At 35.5% G+C, this 25907-nt stretch overlaps 2 protein-coding genes across 4 annotated transcripts in view; both read left to right on the plus strand.

The window, feature by feature from the left end:
* Positions 1 to 3992, plus strand: LOC131180587 (uncharacterized). Its single transcript, XM_058147930.1, has 3 exons — positions 1 to 104; positions 609 to 765; positions 3844 to 3992. Exons 1-3 carry the CDS (start codon positions 3 to 5, stop codon positions 3990 to 3992), a joined length of 408 nt encoding a protein of 135 aa, XP_058003913.1. The 5' UTR covers positions 1 to 2.
* LOC110664256 (CMP-sialic acid transporter 2) overlaps positions 3273 to 25907 on the plus strand; it is a 27679-nt gene continuing 5044 nt past the window's right edge. The window contains exons 1-6 of one of the 3 annotated variants that reach the window (XM_021823868.2): positions 3273 to 3602; positions 4035 to 4251; positions 21023 to 21139; positions 21279 to 21335; positions 21989 to 22066; positions 25265 to 25309. In XM_021823868.2, the coding sequence (XP_021679560.2) occupies positions 4084 to 4251; positions 21023 to 21139; positions 21279 to 21335; positions 21989 to 22066; positions 25265 to 25309 (465 nt within the window). In that variant the 5' untranslated portion in view covers positions 3273 to 3602; positions 4035 to 4083. The remainder of the gene's footprint in view (positions 3603 to 4034; positions 4252 to 21022; positions 21140 to 21278; positions 21336 to 21988; positions 22067 to 25264; positions 25310 to 25907) is intronic. The other 2 variants (XM_021823867.2, XM_021823869.2) reach the window with 2 other exon arrangements.

Below are 25907 nucleotides of genomic sequence, written 5' to 3' on the forward strand. Positions count from 1 at the left end.
CAATGGAGTTGGCGACTGCAGAAACAGTTGAAAAGGCTGTTGAGTGGATTAATCAAAACTTTATTGCAGGGGGCAGTACAAATATCTTGCTTCCCCTAAAGCAGGTAATTTCTCCTTTATGGATTTCTGATCTCTTCTAAATGTATCCAAATTTGTGTATTAAAACAAAATACATGATGGCAGTGGCTTGTAATAGACAAATACAAAATAGAAGAGACAGAAAATGTTAACATCCTGTTAGACAGCATCTAGATGGACCGAGTTTTAAAACAATTGATATCTTTCTGGTCTTATTCACCAATCACCACTTTAAAGAAAATCACTGAGCTTGCTCGACTTTCGGTGAACGGTGCTTTTGAACTTGTATTTTTTTTTTGTGGCACTAATTTAGTGTAAAATGCATTTTTATACATTTTAAACCTGGTACTTCTTAATTTTAGCTTATTTGCATTCACTGTAATCTGTTTTGACATCAACTTTATGTTGGAAATCACGATTGTTTGTAAACTTCCTCTACATTTTGAACTTCCTAACATATCAACTAACATAATATGAACTGAAAGATAAAAGTAAAGCAATCTTCAATTTGTGCTTTTTTCATGATTTAGGCACTGGAGATAGTATCAAATACTCATGGTTCGGTTCCTGTCATTTTTCTTGTCACTGATGGAGCTGTTGAAGATGAAAGACACATTTGTGAATTAGTGCAAAGTCATCTAACTGGCAAAGGATCAATATGTCCACGCATATACACTTTTGGCATAGGTAAGTTAAGGTCCTGTTCAGTAACAGCTTTTAAGGTAGTGTTTAGTTTTTTTTACTATAGTCAAAACACTACCACTCTTGTTCCCATTGTTCAGTGACATAATATTTATATTAGTATTTAGAGGTTGAGAAAGTAGTTCATGGAAAATTATCCCTCCTAGCTTATAGAAGTTGAGAGAGTATTTTGATGAAAGTTAACAAAATGATATCACTATTTTTATATTTAATAGTTAATCAAATAGCTACTTTTACTAAATACTTCTACTTTAAATAGCTATATAAACAATTAATATCTAACAACTGATAATTAGTAAAATAACTAATAGCTAACAGCTATTAGAACATCTAATATTATCGAGCATGGCCTAAATGTTTGATAAAACTATATTTAGTTATTGTTATTGATATGTAAAATGACTAATAAGTGTATATATCATATAATTTATTTTATTATTAAAATAAATATAAAATTATAAATTTATTATATTATATTATTTACTTCATTATTAAAATAGATATATAATTATTAATTTAATATATTATACCAATATTATATTATTAAAATAAAAATATAAACACTAATTTATTGCATCATATTTTTTTATTTTATTATTGAAATAAGAAAATAATTAAATTTCTTAAAAAAGAAAATAATAAATAAATTTAAAAATATAGATATAAAATAATAAAGTAATTATTATTGTTGATAAAAAAATCTTATAATTTTAAGTTTTTTAAGGCATTTTTTTTATAACAAATAATTATTTTATATTTTATGTTATTAATAGAAAATGTTTTAATAAAATTATAATACGCTGATTAAGGCGTTAATATTATAAATAAAAAAATAAAAGTAAATAAAATGAATAATATTGATTTTTGAGTTATATGAAAAAGGATAACATGATCCAAATAAAAAATAAAATCAAATTAACTATCAGCCGATCGGCAATAGCTCTAAAAATAGTTGATACAAATTACAGCTGATGGTATTATATCAATTACCTATCTTTATTTTTTTAAGGTTACCAAATATTTTATATTACCTGTTTCGATGTTTATAAGCTATCAATTAACCAAAAAAAGTAAATTAAATACTCCCTTAATAAGATTGTACATTTATTAATCTGATTTAATTGGATTTGAAAATTAACAAAAACCAAAATAACTGAAAACTTGAAATGTAAAACTAAATCAAATCAATTTTTCTAAGAAATCAAACATAATCTAACTAAATTCAATTGGTTCAGTTGATTTAATTTTTTGATTTGTGCTATCCATTTCCCACAAAATTCAACCAGAGACTTAGCTACTGCTCTCCCAAATTAGAATAAACAAAGACCAACAATCCATCTCAAACTTATCAAGATATTTCACAAAACGATTTATCATATTATATAAATCAAGATTAAAAAGTCCCAAATTAATGATTAAGAGCCATAACTCAATGATTTAGGTCAAATTACAAGTCTCAAATTGATCAAAATATAAATCAAATTGAAAATCAATAAACAATTACTAAAATTATGACATCAACAGAGCATTAATGGAAGAAAAGCCAAATACTCATTGAAATCAATTTATTTTTATCATTAGAACAAATTAGTGGTCATATATCTTTTAAAAAATTATTTTTACTTGCATTATTTACTATTCACTTTATAAATATTTTAATTTTCTTTTTTCTTTAAAAAAAATTTTCTTAAAAAATATTTTTAAAATTTTTTAACTTTTAAAATATTTAAAAAATAAAATAAATTAGATAATATAATTGGAAGTTTATATTTATATATTCCAAAATTTTCACATTGTTTCAACAATTTCTGATTTTTATTATTAATTAAAATTAAAATTAATTTTCATTGCCGAACAAATAAACCAAACAGCCCTCAAAAGACTACCAAAAATTGTTAAATAGACAATGACCCTCCCTGTCCCCTTTCGTTGAAAGGGCAACTGCAAATTGAACCGAAAGAAACAGCCGAACTGAATAAATAAATAATAAAACCGCAATCTTCCCATCACCCGCACTCACTCACATCACCAGATCTCACGTTTCAATCTGATTGGCCAATACCTACTACAAAGTATTTTTTTTTTTCTTTTCTTATTTAAAAATATACACACACATGAGTTACATAATTTATATAAATCTCCTACGCATACAATCCACAATCAATTTAAAATTTTGAAGGTTCAATTCTCTATAGAGCAGACCACGGATACATAACTTACATGCAAGAGATTACCTACATGCCTATCGCATTGTCTTGTACTCTTGAGCACTTTTATATTTTTTTTAAATATATATGTATACATAATTTAAAAGTAAAATATATTTTTTAATAAAATTATAATAATTTTATTAAAATATGTTAATACATGCATACCTCTAACACATACTATTCAAGACCAAATCCGAAGGGCCCTTCTTGTTTTCTTTGACCCCACTCCTTCGCATGCAAATCTGACACGCGATTGGACCGTCACCTCCACCAAAAGGTCGTTTTCCAGCGCCTTCCAACCCCGGGCCGTGTTCGCGAGTGAATTCAAAGCAAGGGAATTTCCAATAAAAATCTGGCATTTAAGCTCTCTCTCTCTCTCTCTCTCTCTCTCTCTCTGTGCATATTCTTCGCATCTCTAGGAATTCAAATTCTCACTTGAGCTCTTAAAATCTTAAATCTTTTGGAATTGAACTCTCTCTGGTAGTGAGCGAGCGAGAGCGAGAAAGAGAGACAATTGAATTCTGGTGGCGGGAGCCGCGGATCTGGTTGAGGAATTTCACCGGCGGCTTGTGCGGTTTTGGACAATGCTCGTTTGTGAGAGAGTGGGTTTAGGTGAGACTCTTAATGTGATTATTTTGGTTGATTTTTAGTTTATGATGGTCTTGCTAGCTTTAATACTCGAGGTAAGATCTGATCTCTTTATTATTCAATTGTAGTTTTTTGATCTCTGACTTGTTGTTCTTTCTGTGAAAATTCAGTTTTTTCTGTGGTTTAGAGTTGGGAGATCTGATCTAGATTTTGTTTGTTAATGAAATTATTTAGCTGTATTGAATCTGTTGATTAAATGGATCAGAGATGATTCAGCTATACATGCATGGAGTGAAAAACTCAAAGCATTTTATTAGCAATCTGAAAAAGGCTCTGTTATCTATAGTAATGTCATGTTTGCTTGCGGAATTTCAAGTTCTAGCTGATTTTGAGATGGAAATGAGGTTTTTATGACTTACGAGTGTTTGCTCTTACCCCGACCCCATTGGTTGGCAGATTCAGTTTTGTGAAGACTTAAGAGTGTGACAGTAATAGGGGTGAACCAATGAAGAACGGGATGATAGAATGCAGCGTCTGCCATTCCAAATTGGTTTCCCCAAGTGCCAAAACATTTTCAAGAGCTTATCACCGACATAAGAGCAGGGTATCATCAAAGCAACGTGCCCTCAACGTCCTCTTGGTTGTTGGTGACTGCATCCTAGTCGGTTTTCAGGTAACTGTTTTTATTCTCGGTCTTATTGCTTGAGTTGTATCATTCAACATGGAAACGTTATGTGCTCTTGCTATACTAGATCTGATAATGACATTCTACGTGGACTCTTTATATGTTAGCATTGTGGTGTGATTGTGAGTTTGGGATACCTCCTTCTTTTCTTCTTGAAAATTAAAGAGGAGAAATTGTGAACAAAGAAGAGAAATTGTAATGGAAAAGTTTGATTTTTTTAATTCTCAAGATTGGTATGCTTTTATACATCTTTGAAGAATACAAATTAGGAAGATAATCAAGAATTACAATGATTCTAATTACATAATTACAAATGATTATAATCTATAATTTAGCTTAAAATACAATAACTAAATAGGAGCAAATCAAGACAGTATCTCAACACTCCCTCTCAAGTTGGAGCATATATGTCATAGGCTTTCGAGCACCTCGAAGGGACTTAGTAAGGATGTTTGCTAACTGATCATTTAAATTAACAAAACTAGTAGCGATGCATTCTGATTTAATCTTCTGTCTAATAAAGTGACAATTTATATGTTTGGCTCTTTCATGAAAGACTAGATTAGAGAGACATGAAAAGCTGCTTTATTGTCACATATTAACTTCATTTGCTTAACTTCTCCATATCTTAATTCTTGAAGAAGATTTTTAACCAGATAAGTTCATAAGTAGCTAGGGCCATGGCTTGATATTCTACTTCTGCAGTTGACCCGGCAATTACATCCTGTTTTTTACTTTTCCAGGATATTAGATTACTTCTAAGTAAGACACAGTATCCTGAAGTAGATCGCCTATTTGCAAGGGACTCTATCCAATTTGCGTCAGAGTATCCAACAACTTGTGAGTGACCTTTGTCCTCGTATAACAAACCTTGTGCTGGAGCTCCTTTAATATGCTTAAGAATGCGAATTACTGCATCTTAATGAACCCAATATATGGGGCTTGGAGAAATTGACTGACAACACTCACACCAAATGAAATGTATGGTCGTGTTGTTGTAAGATAATTTAACTTTCCAACCAATATCCAGTATCTGCTAGGATCTTCTAATGGCTCTCCCTGTCCAGGAATAGGTTTGACATTTAGGTCCATAGGGGTATCTACACATTTGCAGTATAGCATTCCTGTCTCTTCTAGAATATCTAGAGCATATTTTCTTTGAGAAATAACAATGCCTGCTTTGGACTAGGCTACCTTAATTCTCAGAAAATACTTCAATCTCTCCAGATCTTTAGTCTGAAAGTGGCCGAACAAATGTTGTTTGAGCTGAGATATCCCATCATGGTCATTACCTGTTATGACAACTTTCTAACCAATCTCTGGTATCTGCTAGGATCTTCTAATGGCTCCCCGCATCCAGGAATAAGTTTGACATTTAGGTCCATAGGGTTATCTATACATTTATTGTCTAGCATTCCTGTCTCTTCTAGAATATGTAGAGCATATTTTCTTTGAGAAATAACAATGCCTGTTTTGGATTGGGCTACCTCAATTCTCAGAAAATAGTTCAATCTCCCCAGATCTTTAGTTTGAAAGTGGCTGAACAAATGTTGTTTAAGCTAAGATATCCCATCACGGTCATTAGCTGTTATGACAATGTCATCAAAATATACTACAAGAAAACTTTTACCATGCTCATTGTGACGAAAGAACACAAAATGATTAGTCTCACTTCAAGACATTCCAAACTGTAGGACTATTGCACTAAATCGTCCAAATCATGCTCTTGGAGATTGTTTCAAATCATATAATGACCGTCGTAGATGGAAAACCAGACTAGACTCTCCCTGGGCAACAAAGCTTGGCAGTTGCTCCGTATATACCTCCTTAGCTAGTTCGCCATGTAAGAAGACATTTTTAATATCCCATGGATGAAAAATCCAATGATTGATTGCTGCTAAAGAGATTAGGATATGGATTGATGTTGTTTTGGCCATTAGTGAAAAAGTATCACCATAATAAGTTTGAAGATTTGGGTGTATTTGTTGGCAACCAGTCGAGCTTTGAGTTGGTCAATTGTGCCATCAGGGCCTACTTTCACCGTGTAAACCCAACGACAGCCAACAATAGATTTTCCTTGTGAGAGCGGAACCAATTCCTAAGTATCATTTTGATGAAGAGCAGTTATCTCCTCAATCATAGCATCACACCACCCTGGATGAGATAATGCTTCATTAACAGACTTAGGAATAGGGATATTAGACAAAGTGGAAACAAAAGAATAGTGTGAAGGAGATAAGCGATGATAGCTCAAGAAATTGTAAATTGGGTGAGGGTTTCGAGAAAAACGAATACCTTTTCGAATGGCAATGGGTGGAGTAGTTGTTTCTGCTGGAGGCATGACCGGTGTAGAAGATGGTCGTGAGGCAGGAAAGGAGTCACTTGGAAGAACACTTGTATTGCAAAAGAAAGTATTTGGGTTAACAGAAGGATGAGGCCGGCGTCAATAGACGCGAAGAGGAGGTGGTGAGGTGTCTTGTGGAAGAGGAATAATTGGAGTAGGAAGGGCCTTGGTGACAAAATGTAGGTCAGTTATGTTTGCTAAGAAATATGGAGATTTTTCAAAAAATATTACATTTGCTTATATGTAGCCCTTTGTGACTGAATCATAACATTTGTATCCCTTTTGAAGTCGTGAATAACCTAGAAAGACACACTTAACTGATTTAGGGTGAAGTTTGTCTTTGCAAGGAGAAAGGTTATGGACGAAGCATGTATAGCCAAACACATGAAGTGGGAGATGGTAGGGACTTTGATCTGGATATAAAAGAGAATAAGGACTTTTGATGTTACAAAACAGAAGAAGGCATGCAATTAATTAAATAACAAGCAGTAACAACAATGTCTCCCCAGAAACGAAGATGGACATTATGATGTATGAGTAAAGTGTGGGTTGTTTCAATGAGGTGCCGATTTTTTCGTTTGGCAACTCTATTTTGTTGGGGATATGTGCACAGGGGGGATTGATGAGTAATGTCTTGGGAAGACAGAAATTGGTCAAAGGAGTGAGAGAAATATTTTTTTGCATTGTCACTTCATAATACTTTAATTGAAACACCAAATTGAGTATGAATTTCAGTACAAAAATTTTGAAAGATAGAAAAAAATTCAAAACATTTTTTCATTAGAAATAACCAAGTGCATTTGGAATAATCATTAATAAAAGTCACAAAGTAATGAAAACCCAAAGTAGAATTAATACGACTTGGAACCCATATGTCTGAATGGACAATTTCAAATATAGATGTAGCCCTATTATTGACTCGCTTGGGGAAAGAAACACGAGATTGTTTCCCAAGCTGACTTGACTCACACTCAAAAGAAGATAATGTAGATAGACTAGGAATTATTTTCTTAGGTTTGGAGAGATTTGGGTGAGCAGAAGTGAAGGCAACTAACTAATTTGGACTAGATAGGTGATACAATCCTTGTGACTTGTGTCCTGCACCAATCATCTTCCCCAACAACAGAATTAGCAGTAAAAATCACAGAACAATTGAAATTTTTGGTTAATCTGTCATGGAAATCAAATTGTAAGGGCATTCTGGTGCAAGAAGGATTGAGCTTAAAGAAACAGAAGGAAGAAGTTGTACTTTCCCTATTCCTTTAACCACAATTTGTAAACCATTAGCTAAGTCATTTTAGATGGAGTATGAGGAGAAGTAAGGGTAGAGAAAAGGTCTTTGTTACCAGAGATATGGTAAAAAACATCAAAATCTAATCAATCTATTATCCATGGGCCGATAGGTGAAGACTGTATTAGACAAGCAAGGGAATTACGAGAATGGAAAATATTAGATGAAGAGGACTGCTGTTTTGCTGCTTGGTACTGTAGGTACTTATCATAATCTGTTCTAGTTAAGGTAATAGAATTGGATAGTCGATCATTTGCATCCAGAAAAGGAAGAGTTCCATCTCCACCATTCTGAGCCATATGAACTATAGGTCATCCCATATTAGTAGTCTGATTATTGCATGGTGATCAACCATGCAACGATCAACAATTATCCCTTGTGTGACCTCTTTATCACAATAAGTACAGTGTGAGTTGAAACCTCTTCTTTTCCCTTTTCGTCATCCTCCTTGTCCCTGCTGATTTGCATTTTGTATTACTAGCACAAAATTTTAAGTTTCAGTAATGTTATTTGTACTAATAGAGATAAGCAATAGTAACGCAGAAATTTCTTCTTGTGTGGGAATATTAGAACTTGTTAGGATTTGATCGCTAGTAGAGCTAAGATAAGATAGAAGTCCAATCAGAGCCAAGACCATAAAGAATTTGTCTCGTTGTTGTTCTTGTGCAGTAATGCTATCAGAGAAGGGCATGAGAGAGTTGAACTTATCTTTTAGTGACTCTACTTGCCCTAATTAATGTGCCATATATTGTTGGTTTTGCTATAAGTGGATAATATTTGAGACAACTTTATGTATACATTGAACATCAAAAGTATAAAGTGTCTTAGCTTTGGTCCAAACTTTGCAACAAATTTTGCATGATTGGAATAAAGTAAGTAATTTAGGTTCAAGAGAATGCCATAGAAGATTACACAATTTTGCATCAATCTGTTAGGGTTTGAGAACTCTAACAGAAAAGAATAGAAGAGTAGAGAGAAAAGAGAGAGAGAGAGAGAAGAGAATAGAGAGTAGTTATTGTATTTCTTGTAAATTCTGGAATGAATACAAGAAAGATATAACTGAGTTATTTATACAACAACTATCTCATAACTGCCTCAGCTGTCTCATCTTGCCAACTGTAGAACAGCTCACTTGCCAACTACAAAACAGCTCACTTGCCAACTACAGAACAGCTGGCTCCCTAACAACTCATCCACATTTCCCTCCAATTCCTTACTTACCCAACTTCTAGAATATCTAATCATATTCTCTTATATTTCTTTCTATAGTACGTAACAATACTCCCTCCTTTAGCACTTTCTTGTCCCCAAGAAAGGGAGACTTCTGGAAATTGCCCTTCAATAAAGCTTCTATCTTCCGAAGTGGCATTCTCTGTTGACAGATTAAGCCACTTAATAAGTTCATGTTCTACTCTCTGGTGTCCTCTTTCAATTATCCTGGTCTGCAAAACCTGCTCAAGAACAACTTTAATCTGGTCATCTTGCATAACAGGTAAATCAGTAGCAACCACCACACCATCCCCAACCTTCCTCTTAAGCATGGATACATGGAAAACAGGGTGAATAGTAGCTGTTGGAGGCAAGTCTAATTGATAAGCAACTTTCCCAATCTTAGCAAGAATTCTGAATCGCCCGTAAAACTTAGCAGAAAGTTTAAGGGTTTGTCTGACAGATACTGAAGTCTGCCTATAAGACTGAAGTTTCAAATACACCTAATCCCCAACAACAAATTCCCTCTCAATTCTCCTCTTGTCAGCTTGCTGCTTCATCCTATGTTGGGCCACTTGTAAATTTTCCTTTAAGAGATTATTAAGATGCTGTCTCTCTTGTAACAATCTCCCTACAGCCCCAACTGATGAATCAAGAGTAAAATTTTCATGAAACAGAGGTGGAGCATACCCATACAGTGCTTCAAATGGAGTCATCTGAATAGCACTTTGATAAGAGGAATTGTACCACCATTCTGCCATAGGTAACCAAGAGCTCCAATTAGTAGGCCTCAAATGAACCATGCACCTCAAATAATTCTCCACACACTGATTAACTCTTTCAGTCTGTCCATCAGACTGAGGGTGATAGGCAGAACTAAAATTAAGTTTAATTCCCATACTTCGAAACAATTCTTGCCAAAATAAGCTAGTAAACACCTTATCTCTGTCAGAAACAATAACTTGAGGAGCTCCATGCAACTTAAAAATGTGATCAATGAAAAGTTTGGCTACAGAAACAGCAGAAAATGGATGTGCTAGTGAAATAAAATGGCCAAATTTAGTAAATCTGCAAACAACTACCAAAATAGTGTCTTTCCCCTTTGACTTGGGCAATCTTTCAATAAAATCCATAGACACCTGCTGCCAAGCTTGAGTAGGAATTGGTAGAGGTTGTAATAACCCTGGATAAGCACAGTGCTCTCCCTTACATCTAGCACAAGTATCACAGGTATGAACCCATTGCATGACATCATTAAGCATGGCAGGCCAAAAGAAAATTTTCTTTAATTTCAAATAATTAGCATGAACACCTGAATGGCCTCCCACTGCTGAACTATGATAAGATTCCAACAACACCTGCCTCAAATTGGTAGTAGTCCCCACATACATTCTATCTTTATAATACAAAATACCATTCTTCAATTGATACCCAGAAACTGCATCCTTATCCAAAAACAACTGCTGGAGTAAGTCAGAGGCTTTCCCATCATTTTCATAACTAGCAATTAACTTTTGCATCCAAACTGGAACCACCACTGAATACATAGCATAAGAATAAGAATCCACATCAACACACCTTCTGGATAAAGCATCTGCCACCTTGTTTTCAATGCCCTTTCTATACAAAATTTTGTAATCCAGACCAAGCAACTTTGAAATACCCTTATGCTGCAAATTGTTATGTAACCTTTGCTCCAAAAGATACTTAATGCTTTCATGATCAGTCTTAATAAAGAACTGCCCTTGCTCCAAATAATGTCTCCATTTGTTGACTGCAAAAGTAATAGCCAATAATTCTTTTTCATATACTGACATAGCTCGATTCCTAGGACCAAATGCCTTAGAAATATAGGCAATTGGATGCCCTTGCTGCTGTAAACTGCACCCATTCCCCAATTGCTTGCATCAGTTTCCACAATAAATGGCTTAGAAAAATTAGGAAGAGCAAGGACTGGTGCTTCAGACATCAATCTCCTCAAAGTATCAAATGCTGTTTGGGCTGCCTTGTTCCAATGAAAAGAATCTTTCTTCAATAATTCAGTAAGAGGCCTGCAGATAATGCCATAGTGCCTTACAAATTTTCTATAATATCCAGTGAGGCCTAAAAAACTTCTAACAGACCAAGGCACAGGCCAATCAACCATGGCAGCCACCTTCTTAGGGTCGGTAGATACCCCTGCCCCTGAAATTATATGCCCCAAGTATTCAATCTCAGTTTGCCCAAAAAAACATTTAGACTACTTTGCAAATAATTGTTGGGCTTGTAGTACTTTAAAAACTTCCTCCAAATGCAGCAAATGAGACTCCATATCCTTGCTAAACACCAAAATGTCATCAAAAATACTAACACAAACTTCCTAAAAAATGGTTGGAAGATGTGATTCATTAAGGCTTGAAATGTTGCAGGAGCATTAGTGAGCCCAAAAGGCATCACTTTGAATTCAAAATGCCCATGGTGTGTTCTAAAGGCTGTCTTAGGAATATCCTCGGGCAACATCCTAATTTGGTGATATCGAGCCCTCAAATCTATCTTAGAAAACATTTTAGCCCCATTCAATTCATCTAATAGATCTTCATTAATAGGGATGGGAAACTTATCTTTTATTGTTTGATCATTCAACCTTCTATAATCAATGCAAAACCTCCATGTGCCATCTTTTTTCCTCACCAAAAGAACTGGAGAGGAATATGGGCTAGTGCTAGGTTGAATTATTGAAGATTCTATCATATCAGCTACAAGTTTTTCTATTTCAGCCTTTTGATAATAAGGATACATGTAGGGTCTAATATTGATGGGCTGAGCATTTGATTGTAAGGGAATAGCATGATTGTGACTCCTAAATGGAGGCAACCCCTTAGGTTCTGCAAAAACACCCTTATACTTCTGAATTAAATCCTGCAGCCTCTCTTTTGGAACAGAAACAGCAGTTGCAGTAGCCAAAGAATCTATTGACAGGTTGGAATTTACAACACAGAATAAAGGAGTTTGAAAATTCACCCCTCCTTTGCTCAACAAATTATCAGAATGCCACAAACCAGATTGCAAATTTTCCTCACCAATTCCCTGCAATTGAATGCGTTGGCCATCCTTTGCAATTGTAATACAAGATGTAGCAAAATAAAAAAGAACAGGATTATGATTTTTTAACCAATCAACTCCCAAAATCATGTCAAATCCACCTAACTCCAATATTTTGAAGTCAAACATAAAGTCATTATGCTGCATTTTCCATTTAAATTGTTGACATAGATGGTTACAACCCAATTTTCTTCCATCAGCAACAGTAACTGCTTTAAATGGAATCTGCACTAAGTCTAATTTCAGTTCCTGTGCTATCCTCTTGTCCATAAAACTAGTGGTACTACCACTATCAATGAGGATCACCAATTGCCTATTTTTGTGAATCCCTAACATTCTTATAGTGTCAGCCCCATGACTACCCTCTAAAGCATGAACAGATAAAGTGGAACCAGCCTCTTCCAATTCTTCTATATCAGCCCCCACATCATGCCACTCTGCATTCAATTCCTCATCTTTCCCATCCATACACAAAGCATTCAATGTCTTTGACTTACATTGATGGCCCGGAAAATACTTTTCACCACATCTAAAACATGGTTTAGGTAAGTTTCTTGTTGGTGGAGTCTGATTGGTAGTAGGTTTTGAGGCTGCTGTGGAAATATTAGTAACTGTAGTAGTACTACCTACTGATTGTTGCTTGGTAACAAGGGGGTTGAGTTTATTTTGAGAATCAAAATTTGGTGGTCTAGGAGGGTATTGATAGATTTGATAAGGTCTTGAATACTGAAAAGAAGAATTGGAATAAGTTGTCGGACTATTAGTCATGGCTTTGAATTTGGAAAAATTAGTTGCAGATCCAGGTTTCTTGGTGTTTTCTAACAATTGTTCTTGCAATCTAGCTACTTCCACAGCTTGGGACAGAGTGACAGGTTTCATCATCTTTTCCATTAATCTGATTTCATCTTTTAAACCCCCTATAAATCCTGACAAAAAGTAAGATTCCCCCAAATTAGGTAATAGCCTCTCCATCCTTATTCTTAAATCCTCAAACTCATCTTGATATTCCCCCATTATCCCTTGCTGTCTCGGTTTCATAAATTCCTCCACTATATCTTTTAATCCATCCTCCCCAAACCTACTACAAATTTCCTTCTCAAATTCCTCCCAAGAATGTTTCTCTCCTTTTTCCCAATTGTGAAACCAAGCATCAGCCCTATCAAACAAGAAAAGACTTGCTAATTGCACTATTTGATCTTGAGGGACCCTATACACCTCAAAATACTTAACACATTTTCTCAACCAAGCCCTAGGTTCTTTACCTTTAAAAGTAACTAATTTAATTTTAGGCAATAATGGAGACATACCACCCATGTTAGGAATAGGTCCCCTATTATCTGCAGGAATTGATTGGATTATAGGGACTGAATGTACTACAGGAACTGGCTGCACTACAGGGTTAGATTGCATTCCCCTGTTTTCGACTCTGCTTCCACCCTCATTTGAACTGCTGCTGCTCTTATTCCTTTCCACCACATGAGTGATCATCATTTGTTGCAAGTCCTCCAAAATGGCATTATTGGTTAAAGAAGTATTGTTTAATTCCTCTTTCATCTCCTTCTTGAAATCATTCAGTTCCTCAGCATTCCTCTGAGTTACTTCCTGCAAATTTCTCATTTGCTCCTCCAATTCTGCAATCCGTACCATTTCTGGGCCAACCACAACATACCTAGTCATGGCTGCAACCTTTAAGAAAGAATTACCCACTAGTTTCTTGGATGCAAAGCTCTGATACCAATTTTAGGGTTTGAGAACTCTAATAGAAAAGAATAGAAGAGTAGAGAGAAAAGAGAGAGAGAGAGAAGAGAATAAAGAGTATTTATTGTATTTCTTGTAAATTCTGGAATTAATACAAGAAAGATATAGCTGAGTTATTTATACAACAACTATCTCATAACTGCCTCAGCTGTCTCATCTTGCCAATCAGAGAATGACTCACTTGCCAACTACAAAACAGCTCACTTGCCAACTACAGAACAACTGGCTCCCTAACAACTCATCCACATTTCCCTCCAATTCCTTACTTACCCAACTTCTAGAATATCTAATCATATTCTCTTATATTTCTTTCTATAGTACGCAACACAATCTTAGTCCAGCTTGTCCTATCAGTAGCCACAATATCACTAGTATTCTTAACTAAATGATCATTATAGCCCTGACCCATAGACCATAATTCTACAGAGGCAACCCATGATATGTAATTGTTACTACTCTGTAGTTTCACAATAGTAATAGTTGGAGAACTTGAAATGGAAGAGAAGAGTGATTTGAGTGAACCTGTATTTGAGGAGTCATCCTTTTCTGTTAAGCTATAAAGATGAGACCTAGAAGCCACTTAGTAATCCAGAAAAAGAAGTCCTGAAAAAGAAGACCAAAGTATAACACAAAAAAGGGGTCTAGTGCTACTGTCGTGCTTTGAATGGAAGAAAGGAAGAAGCCCAAGGCTGGGTTTGTGGTTGAACAGACTCACTGGAAAGAGACGAGCTGCCTGGCATTTGATATGGCAAGAAGCTTCACCAGAAAATTGCTCACGGCGCGTGTAATGACGCTGGAAATGCAGTGGTGGCGCATGGGAACTGATAGCGAGGAATCCGACGCTGGCCTTCTGAGGACTGACTCACCAACAGCCGGGAAAGCTTCTAGGGCTGGTGGCATAATCCACCTCCTTCGGGAAAACGATGAACTAAGAGGGCAGCCCATTTTCTTTTAGGGACTGAAGGAAAAAAGAAAATCAGGTCAACCAGGCTCTGATAACATGTTAGGATTGAAACCCTAACAGAGAAGAATTAGAAGAATTTAGGGAGGAAGAAGAAGAAGTAGGGAGAGAGAAATAGAATCAGAAAAGAGAGAAAACTGTTATTTCTTGAGAAAGCATCAGAATGTCTTTACAATGAACTACAATAGAGTTTATAACTACTTGACAGCTATTTGACAACCATTTTCCTGTCAAATACAACTAACTACTTGACAGCTACTTGACAACTATTCTCCAGCCACTTACAGCTCATTCAACTAACCCTTATTCTGCCTCAGTCTTCTTCTCTGATATGTAACAATACCTCCCCCATTAGAACTTTCTTGTCCCCAAGAAAGTGTAGCTTCTGGAAACTGGTTCACAATAAAAGAATAGTCTTCACAAGTTGCATCTTCTACAGGAAGGTTCAACCACTTGATTAACCCCTGAAAAACATGGTGTTGATCTCTAGTAATGGTTCTAGTTTGAAGAACCTGTTCTGGAGCTACTATCACAGTATCTTCATGCACAGTAGGTAATTCAGAAAAGGGAACAATATTGCTGCCCAACTTTTTCTTTAACATAGACACATGAAATACAGGATGGATTGAAGAAGTAGAGGTAGCTGAAGCTTATAGGCCACTGTCCCAATCTTAGCTAGGATTTGGAAAGGCCCATAATACTTAGGAGAAAGCTTCAAATTGTGTCTTAATGCCACAGAAGTTTGCCTATAAGGCTGTAACTTCAAATAAACCCAATCTCCCACCATAAATTCCCTTTCAGACCTATGCTTATTAGCTTGCTGCACCATTCTATTCTGAGCCATCTACAAATTCTCCTTAAGCAATTGATCCAGCTGCTGCCTCTGTTGTAAAAAATCCCCCACTGCTCCCACAGAGGGCAAGTCAGAAGGAATGATTGCAAGGAATGATTGGAAGGAATGATGGTTTATAGCCATACAAAGCCTCAAAAGGTGACATCTTAATGGCACTATGGGAGGATGAATTATACCATCACTCTGCAAGTGAAAGCCAATTGCACCAAGTTGATGGCTTGAGATGAACCATGCATCGCAAATAAGCCTCTAAACACTGGTTAAGTCTCTCGGTCTGCCCATCTGATTGAGGATGATAGGCAGAGCTATAAGACAAAGTAGTGCCCATACATTTGAACAACTCCTTCCAAAATAGGCTTGTAAAAACTTTGTCCCTATCACTGACAATAGTAAGTGGTGCTCCATGAAGCTTAAACACATTATCCAAGAACAATTTAGCTACTGCAGCAGCAGTATATGGATGAGCCAAAGGTATGAAGTGACCATACTTTGTGAATCTACACACTACCACTAGGATGGTGTCTTTCCCTTCCGACTTTGGTAAGCGGTCAATGAAATCCATTGTAATGTGTTGCCATGCTTGATTAGGAACCGGCAATGGCTGCAATAATCCTGGTGCAGCACAATGTTTACTTTTGCATCGTGCACATGTGTTACATTGTTGAATCCATACCATGATATCCGTTAACATCCCAGGCCAGAAAAAATGCTTTTTGAGCCTCAAATAGGTCACATTTACTCCTGAGTGTCCCCCCAAAGCACTATTATGGTATAATTCAATTAACTGCTTCCTCAAAGTTGTAGTAGAACCCACATACAACCTATCTTGAAAGTAAAGAACACCATTCCTCAATTTAAACCGTGGATGAGCATTATTGTCTAAAGATAGCTGCTGCACCAATTGAGTTGCTTTGCAATCTTTATCATAACTTTGAATGAGATTATCCATCCATGTAGGGGAAATAGAAGAGTGTATAGCACCACAAAAGGACTCCTGTCTTGCTGGTCTCCTAGATAGGGCATCAGCAGCCTTATTTTCAACCCCTCTTCTATATAAAATTTTATAATCAAGACCCAACAACTTACAAATCCCCCTCTGTTGTAGATGAGTATGTAACCTCTGCTCCAGCAAGTATTTGATGCTCTCATGGTCAGTTTTAATAAAGAACTGACCTTGCTCAAGATAATGCCTCCACTTAGAAATGGCAAAAGTAATTGCCAATAACTCCTTTTCATACACAGATAGGGACTGACTTCTAGGACCAAAAGCTTTGGAAATATAAGCTAGTGGATGGCCATTTTGTTGGAGAATAGCCCCTATACCCCAATTACTTGCATCAGTTTCAACAATGAAAGGAAGATTAAAATCTGGCAAGGCAAGTACTGGTGCTTCTGTCATGGCTCTTCTAAGAGTATCAAATGCCTCTTGAGCTTTCTCAGACCATTGAAAGGAGTCTTTCTTGAGAAGATCAGTAAGAGGTTTGCTAATTATGCCATAGTTTTTCACAAACTTCCTGTAGTACCCCGTCAACCCCAAAAAACTCCTCAATTCTTTAACAGAAATTGGAGTTGGCCATTGCAGCATAGCCTGAATTTTTTTTGGATCAGTAGCGACACCTTTAGCAGTTATAATGTGCCCCAAATACTCTATTTCTGTATGCCCAAAGGAACACTTGGATTGTTTAGCATAAAGCTGTTGCTCTTTCAAGATCTTAAAAACCTCCTCCAAATGCTGCAAATGAGATTCCCAATCCTTGCTAAAAATAAGAATGTTATCAAAAAATACCAAAACAAATTTCCTTAAATGAGGTTGGAAGATCTGGTTCATTAAGGCTTGGAATGTGGCTGGTGCATTTGTCAGTCCAAATGGCATGACATTGAATTCAAAGTGACCATGGTGAGTTCTAAATGCTGTCTTAGGGACATCTTGAGGCTCCATTCTGATCTGATGATAACCAGCCCTCAAATCAATCTTTGAAAAGTACTTAGCCCCATTTAATTCATCCAACAAGTCATCTATAATGGGGATAGGAAATTTGTCCTTAACAGTCTTCTCATTCAACCTTCTGTAGTCTATACAAAACCTACATGTGCCATCTTTTTTTTTAACTAAAAGTATTGGCGATGAAAAAGGGCTTGTACTTGGTTGGATTATTGAGGAAGCTAACATCTCTGAAACCAGCTTCTCAATTTCAGCCTTTTGATAATAGGGATACCTATATGGCCTAATAGTAATTGGTTGTGTATTAGGTTGCAAAGGGATAGCATGGTTGTGATTTCTGAATGGTGGCAGCTGCTGAGGTTCTTTAAAAACCTCCTGATATTTCTTTAAAATAGACTGCAGTCCCAAATTTGCTACTGTAGCTTCACCAAATGTCTCCTTTTTAGGTGCTGAAGATGATCCAACTTGAGACTCCACTATACAAAGTAAGGGAGATTGAAAATCCACTCCATTTCTTCCAAATAAGTCATTAGAATGACATAACACAGTAGCCTTCCCTTTCCCCCTTTGCAATTTCAGTCCTTGTAAAACCACTTCCTTTCCTTCTTTCATAAAGGAAATCCTACAGGCTCTAAAATAAAAAAGCACTGGATTAAAGCTCCTAAGCCAATCCACTCCCAAAATCATATCAAAACTCCCCAATGCTAATATTCTAAAGTCAAATTGAAACTTATAGAACTGAATTTTCCACAAAAACTACTGACACTGATGATTGCACTTCAATTTTCTCCCATCAGCTATTGCTATTGTTGTAGCAGGTATATCCACCAACTCCAACTTAAGTTCCTCAGCCACTTTCTTGTCAATAAAACTACTATTGCTGCCACTATCAATTAAAATCACCATTTCTCTATTCTTATGGATCCCTAAAATTCTAATAGTTTCTGTCCCTTCACTCCCTTCTACTGCATGAACAGAAAGCATAAGTTCTCCTTGATCACCCACATCTTCCATTTCCTCTGCCACCTCATGCCAAACCTCCTCTCCATTCCCATCTTCTTGCTCTCCAACTTACAAAGCTGCTAATGTCTTAGTTTTACATTGATGGCCTGGAAAGTATTTGTCACCACATTTATAACAGGGTTTGGATTGGAATCTGGAGTTTGAGTTGTTCTGGACAGTAGATTTGGTAAGATTAGTATTGGAATTTTGGTTAACAAAAGAAGTACTTCCAATAGAAGTTGGTTTACTGGTAGTAGGAGCAGAATTTAGAGCTTTACTGGTCAAATCTGGATTTGGTGGTTTAGGGGGGTAAGGAAACAATTGATAAGGTTTGGAGTAGGAATTATATGGAGTGAAATTGGAAGTGACAGATCTTGGGTTGTAATTGAAGGTTTTATTGAAGGTTCTATTCTTTTTTGTATCCCATAACTGTTCTTGCAGCCTAGCAATCTCTATTGCATCAACTAAAGTAGCTGGTTTCATCATTCTCACCATTAATCTAATTTCATCCTTAAGCCCTCCAATAAAGGCAGAAAGAAAATAAGCCTCTCCCAAATTTGGCATAACCCTTTCCATCCTTATCCTCAAATCCTCAAAGATATCTTGATATTCTTCTAAGGAATTTTCTTGCCTAAGCTTCATAAATTCTTCCACAATATCTTCCAACCCTTGTTCCCCAAATCTACGACAAATTCCCTTTTCAAACTCCTCCCAAGAATGGTTTTCCCCTCTATTCTAGTTTTGAAACCAAGCATCTGCCTTATCAACCAAAAACAAACTAGCAATTCCAATCCTTTGGTCCTTAGGTACTTTGTAAACCTCAAAATATTTCACACATTTCCGTAGCCAAACCCTAGGTTCCTTTCCCCCAAAAGTAACCAATTCAATTTTAGGCAAAAAAAGATTCATACCTTCATTGTTATAGCTATTTCCATAACTTTCTTGATCCTTCAACTGCTGATTAACAGGAGGAGTGGGTAACAGTCCCCTATCCTCGGCTTCTCTAATACCAGATCCCGCACCAACTTCCCCAACAACATCTCCTACTCCTTTATCCTTGCTCAATTTGCTCATAAAGGCTCTCATATCCCCTCGCAATGCATCATTATCCCTGGCTGACTGATTAATTTGCTCTTGCATTTTATCTATCTGATCTGAGAAACTTCTCATCTTCTCCTCTAATTCTGCCAACTTGACCATCTCAGGACCTATTACAACAGATCTAGTCATTGTTGCGATCTACAATAATGAATTACCCACTCAATTTCCCCTTCGTAAGGCTCTGATACCAAATGTTAGGATTGAAACCCTAACAGAGAAGAATTAGAGGAATTTAGGGAGGAAGAAGAAGAAGTAGGGAGAGAGAAATAGAATCAGAAAAGAGAGAAAACTATTATTTCTTGAGAAAGCATCAGAATGTCTTTACAATGAACTACAATAGAGTTTATAACTACTTGACAGCTATTTGACAACCATTTTCCCGCCAAATACAACTAACTACTTGACAGCTACTTGACAACTATTCTCCTGCCACTTACAGCTCATTCAACTAACCCTTATTCTGCCTCGGTCTTCTTCTCTGATATGTAACATAACATGAAAAATAAAGAGGAGAAATTGTGAATAAAGAAGAGAAATTGTGATGGAAAAGCTTGATTTTTTAATTCTGTCATGCTTGGTATGCTTTTATACATCTTTGAATACAAATTAGGAAGACAATCAAGAATTACAATGATCCTAATTACATAATTGCAGCTGATTATAATCTATAATTTAGCCTAAAATACAGCAACTAAATAGGAGCACATCGAGACAGTATCTCGACATTTCAAGTTCAATATGACCTCTCAAATATGTTTTCGACTCCATTTCTGGCTCATGCAGAAGATGTTTGATGTGGATGGAGTTAGTTTGAATTTTCTTTTGTAAGATTTGGTTTAAAGCTGCAATATGATGACAGATTGGTTTGACTTTCAATAATTCTGTCTTTTCCAGATATATGATATACTGAATTATGATTAGGTGAAAGTTTTGCTCATTATTTAATCCCTGGAGGATAGGTTGATACCATGCTTTTTAAGCTTTAGCCTAGTTACTGTCCTTTTTTGATAACCAAGTTTTATCATTATGTGCTGAAAGTGATTTCAGTAATTCAAATGTTAAAATTCCCCCCAACCCCCATGTACCTTTCAACTCTCTAATGTTTTTTTGAGATTTTATTCTAGTTGTTTTTATTGCCTAGGAATCTGCTGTAAATTCTTTGGCAATTCTCTTCATTCCTGGATTCCCTTACATATTCATTTTACTTTTTCTGCCAGCCTATTTTGGTTTATATGTCCAAGGTGGATGGGAAATTCAAGTTTAGCCCAGTTAGTGTCAACTTCTTGACAGAAGCTGCAAAGGTTCTATTTGCAGTTGTTATGCTTTTGTTCCAGGTACATTTCATTATTTTTCCAAGCCTTGGGGAAGCATGAACTGAAGGGGACTGCTTATCCCAGTAGCAATAATAGTGTAAAAATGAGATTGGTGATCTCATGCATGTTTGAGATTAGTTATTTATTTTTTATTCTACAGGCAAAGCACCAGAAAGTTGGAGAGAAGCCTCTTCTCTCATTTTCTACATTTGTACAGGTACTACTTTTTTACTGCTTACAAATTTGATTCAATTTGGAATTAGAAGAATGGAAATGTTGTTATGGTAAATGCTTTTACTATTAGAAATTCCTTATTTCCTGTAAGTGCAAAATGCATCTGCTTTCTTAATTATAATTCATTTGCATTATCTTTTGGAATTGATTGTTAAAAGTCAAAGGAGTTACAGTTCTGTTTAATTTGGCCTTTTTCTGCTAAAATAAGCTTTGTTGCAAATGCATAGAGCAATCCAGATACCATTTCTTCTCATTTTGGCTTGATTTATGTCAATTTGATCATAGCAATATCTGCTTGGTATATATTTGGAGAGCATACAATTCAATACCTAAGTTTCTTACAAGAATATGATTTGAACTTAATTCAAATATTCTCCTTGGCTCCATATCTATATTGTTGGTTGCTTTCATATAGGATATTGTGAAATTTTGAATTTTCGTTTTCAAGTACCTGTGCTGATGGTGTCCAGAGCATGCTAAATCTGATTCTAGAGCTAGTTTGTTGGTAATGACCAGAAAATATGATGTTTGAGTGCCACAACTCTCCAAGGAGATTTTAGAGTTGTTATGTTCACAATGAGCTAACAGCCAACTTGATAGGAATCATTATAGCAATAAGTTGTGATTATTTTACAGGCAGCTCGCAATAATGTTCTTCTAGCTGTTCCAGCTCTTCTGTATGCTATCAATAACTATCTAAAGTTCACCATGCAGGTATAATCCTTTCGACAGATCCTTCCTCTATTTTTTTTTTTGGTTTTCTATGTCTAGTACTATTGTATATTTCATTTTGCTATCAGATGTGTGTCTATGCCATTCATAGGCAATCACTAAGGCACATTTCCATGTGGAATGGCAACTTGGGTGGGTTTATGGGGTTAGACACCCAGTCCATTCTAAGTGGGAAAATATATGAGGGAGATAAATGGGCTTATGATTGAGTTTGATACACTATAAGCCTAGGGATGATAACGTGTTGGGTATTTTCGGGTATTCGGTCTGTTTGAACCCTATTGGAACAGATTCGGGTAGTATATAATCAGATTTGGAATGAGTTCGGGTTTAGGAATTAATACCTGTGTCAGGTTCGGTTTTTATACGTTGGGTACCTATTATCCGAACACATTTATATAAATAATTAATTAAATATAAAATATATATTTTATAATAATATTTATAATTTTTTATATACTCAACTCAACTCAACTAAGCCTTTATCCAAAAAATTTGGGGTCGGCTATATGGATTCTCTTTCTCCACTCTAAACGATTTTAGGTTAAATCTTCGGAAATGTGTAATACGTCTAGGTCATGTTGTACTATTATCCTCCAAGTCAGTTTAGATCAACCCCTTTTTTTCTTTCTATCCTCTAACCTAATGTGCTCTACTTGTCTAACTGGAGCCTCCGTATGTCTACGCTTCACATGATCAAACCACCTCAATCTCCCTTCTCTCAACTTATCCTCAATTGGCACCACTCCTACCTTTTCTTTAATACTCTCATTACGGACATTGTCTAGTCTAGTATAGCTACTCATCCACCTTAACATTATTATCTCCGTAACTCTTATCTTAGACATATACGACTCCTTAAATGCCCAACACTCACTACCATATAACATGGCCGGTCATATGACTGTACGGTAAAATTTTCTTTTCAACTTATTGGGAATCTTGCGATCACATAAAATTTCAGTGGCACGTCTCTACTTCAACCATCCGGCTTTAATCCTATGACTAACATCCTCCTCACATCCCCCATCTACTTGAAGGACTGAGCCGAGATATTTAAAGTGATTACTTTGGGACAGTACCACTCCATCCGAACTAACTCCTTCCCTATCACCAGTTCGGCCTTCACTGAACTTGCAATACATGTATTCTGTCTTCGTTCTACTTAACTTAAAGCCCTTTGACTCTAGAGTACTTCTCTAAAGCTCTAGCTTTCTATTGACTCCTTCTTGCGTCTCATCTATCAAAACTATATCATCCGCAAACATCATGCACCAAGGGATACTCTCTTGTATATGTTTCGTCAATTCATCTAAAACTAATGTAAAAAGGTAAGGGCTTACAGCTGAACCTTGGTGTAATCCAACTGAGATAGGAAAATCTCTTGTGTCCCCTCTCACTGTGCACATAATAGTAGTTGTTTATTCATACATGTCTTTCAACACTTGTATGTACCTAATAGATACCCCCATTTTGTTCTAACACTCTCTATAAGACATCTCTTGGAACACTATCATAAGCATTCTCCAAATCGATAAAAACCATGTGTAAATCTTTCCTCACATCTCTATATTTCTCCATCAAGCTTCTAATGAGAAAGATCGCTTCTATAGTTGAACGACCGGGCATGAAGCCAAATTGATTGGGAGAGATAGAAGTATCATGACGTAGTCAATGTTCCACAACTCTCTCCCACAACTTCATAGTATGGCTCATGAGTTTAATTCCCCTATAGTTTGAGCAACTCTGTATGTCTCCCTTATTTTTTAAAATAAGTACTAAAATATTTCTCCATTCATTAGGCATTTTCTTTGAGTTTAGAATCTTATTAAGCAATTTAGTTAATCATGCCACTCTCATATCTCCCAAACACTTTCACACTTCAATTGGTATTCCATCGGGTCTACAGGCTTTACCCACTTTCATTCTCTTAAGTGCTTCCTTTACTTCTAAAGATCTAATCCTTCTAGTATAATTCACATTCTTTTCTATTGCTCTGTAGATTTATAATTTTTTATATATTGTATTTTAAATAAGTGGAATTTAAATATTTTATAGAATCTTTGAATTTGTAAAATATAAATTATTAATAAAAAATATATTTTTATATAGATTATTAATTAAAATATGCAAAGCATGGGTGTCCTCTTTGTAAAAGAATGGGTGTCCAAGTTGCCTACTCTTGAGAATTATCACATAAGAAACAACATCTACTATCCTCTTCAACAATGACAGAAAGCTGATGCAGGTGGAAAACTGAAGGGAAAAAAATTTAAAATTGCTGTTTGTATCACTGTAGTGCATTACTGTTCATGGTCTTGTAGCAGTTTTAGCTTAGGGTTATTTATGTACTTAGTCTTTTGTGTAATTTTGGGCAGCTGAGGTTAGTCTTGTTTAAAGGGTAGGATCTCATTTTATTAGGGCTTTTATGATGTGAAAAGTGATGTAGTAACCAGAAGAAGAAAGCAAGCTTTTGTTAATGAAGCATTTTTTTTTCTGCTTAATTTTTCTGATTATGTAACAAGAAATGAGTTTTGATATCTTCGTTATTTTTCTGGTTATGTAACAAGAAATGAGTTTTGATATCTTTGTTCTCTCCTTATATTCTCATGACCTCACATACTGTTACAAACCTAATTAGGGTTAGGGCTGTTAGCCACATCAACAAGTTTGGTAAATTAATTAAATCGTTCCACTAGAATGCCTACAACAAAGTGTAGCCATTTTTTCTTTGTTTTTAACTCTATTGAGTGTCTTCAATTGAACAAGATAAATTGCTCTTAGTGTTTATATGTCCAAATTATGGTGCTTTTATATGGAAATGTCAAGTACATCTAGCAACGGCTGTGTTGCCTGGGCTAGTATCTAGCTTCTAGGTAAAGCTATTGCCCCCTTTTTTTTTTTTGAATCCAGGCAAGCCTTGAATTGTGAACCTTTTTCGTTGAACATATTTTTCATCATTTCAATAATTTTGCTAAAATTAGAATGTGAATTTTCCATTCGGTATTTCAAGATTGTTTCTGGATAAGTGAACCAGTTTTATGGGTTCCACTTTATGGGTTATCCAGAATGGACTTTATTGGGTTCAATCTTTATTTATGGTTGACCATTACAAGGATTTGGGGCTTAAATTCTTGTTTAAAAAATTGATTATTTTAACAATAACTATTTATTTTGCAGCTATATTTCAATCCTGCGACAGTGAAGATGCTAAGCAATCTGAAGGTATTTTACGATTTATATTTATTTAGCTATTGGCAACACAGTGATATTACTTGATGTAGTACAGTTGTCTCTAGATTTCCTTTTACCACATAAGCACTATGATGTAGAACAAAGAGCAAAGAACAAAGGCTAACAAGGATCAATCCTTGAGAAAGAGAACTAATTCTTAATAATTTTATTAATCTCAATAATAATCATAATCCAAAGCTATTGAATAATACGAAATTATCTTTATTTATAGAACTTACAACCCTAATCAATTTATGAATAGAAAACCTAATAAACTCTAATTAGGAATACTAAATAAGATAAATTAGGAAATAATAAACCTAATAATAATAAAATTCCTAAACAATAAAAACTCTTTGAATTTCCTAATTCTTTAATAATTAAAATTCCTATATAGAATTCTTTTCCCATACTGCATTACACTATAGTTTGATCTCTGATGAACTTCCAATTTTTTTCATTTTCATTATAGTGCTTTATTTGATTTTATATGGTTATTGCCCCCCTTTTTTTTTATCCATGAAAAATTTAACAGTTTTCATGGTAAATATGCAGCATAATATGATTCTGTTGCCAGGGGGCATGCGCC

The sequence above is a fragment of the Hevea brasiliensis genome, chromosome 6 (assembly GCF_030052815.1).
Source record: "Hevea brasiliensis isolate MT/VB/25A 57/8 chromosome 6, ASM3005281v1, whole genome shotgun sequence".
Classification (NCBI taxonomy): Eukaryota; Viridiplantae; Streptophyta; class Magnoliopsida; order Malpighiales; family Euphorbiaceae; genus Hevea; species Hevea brasiliensis.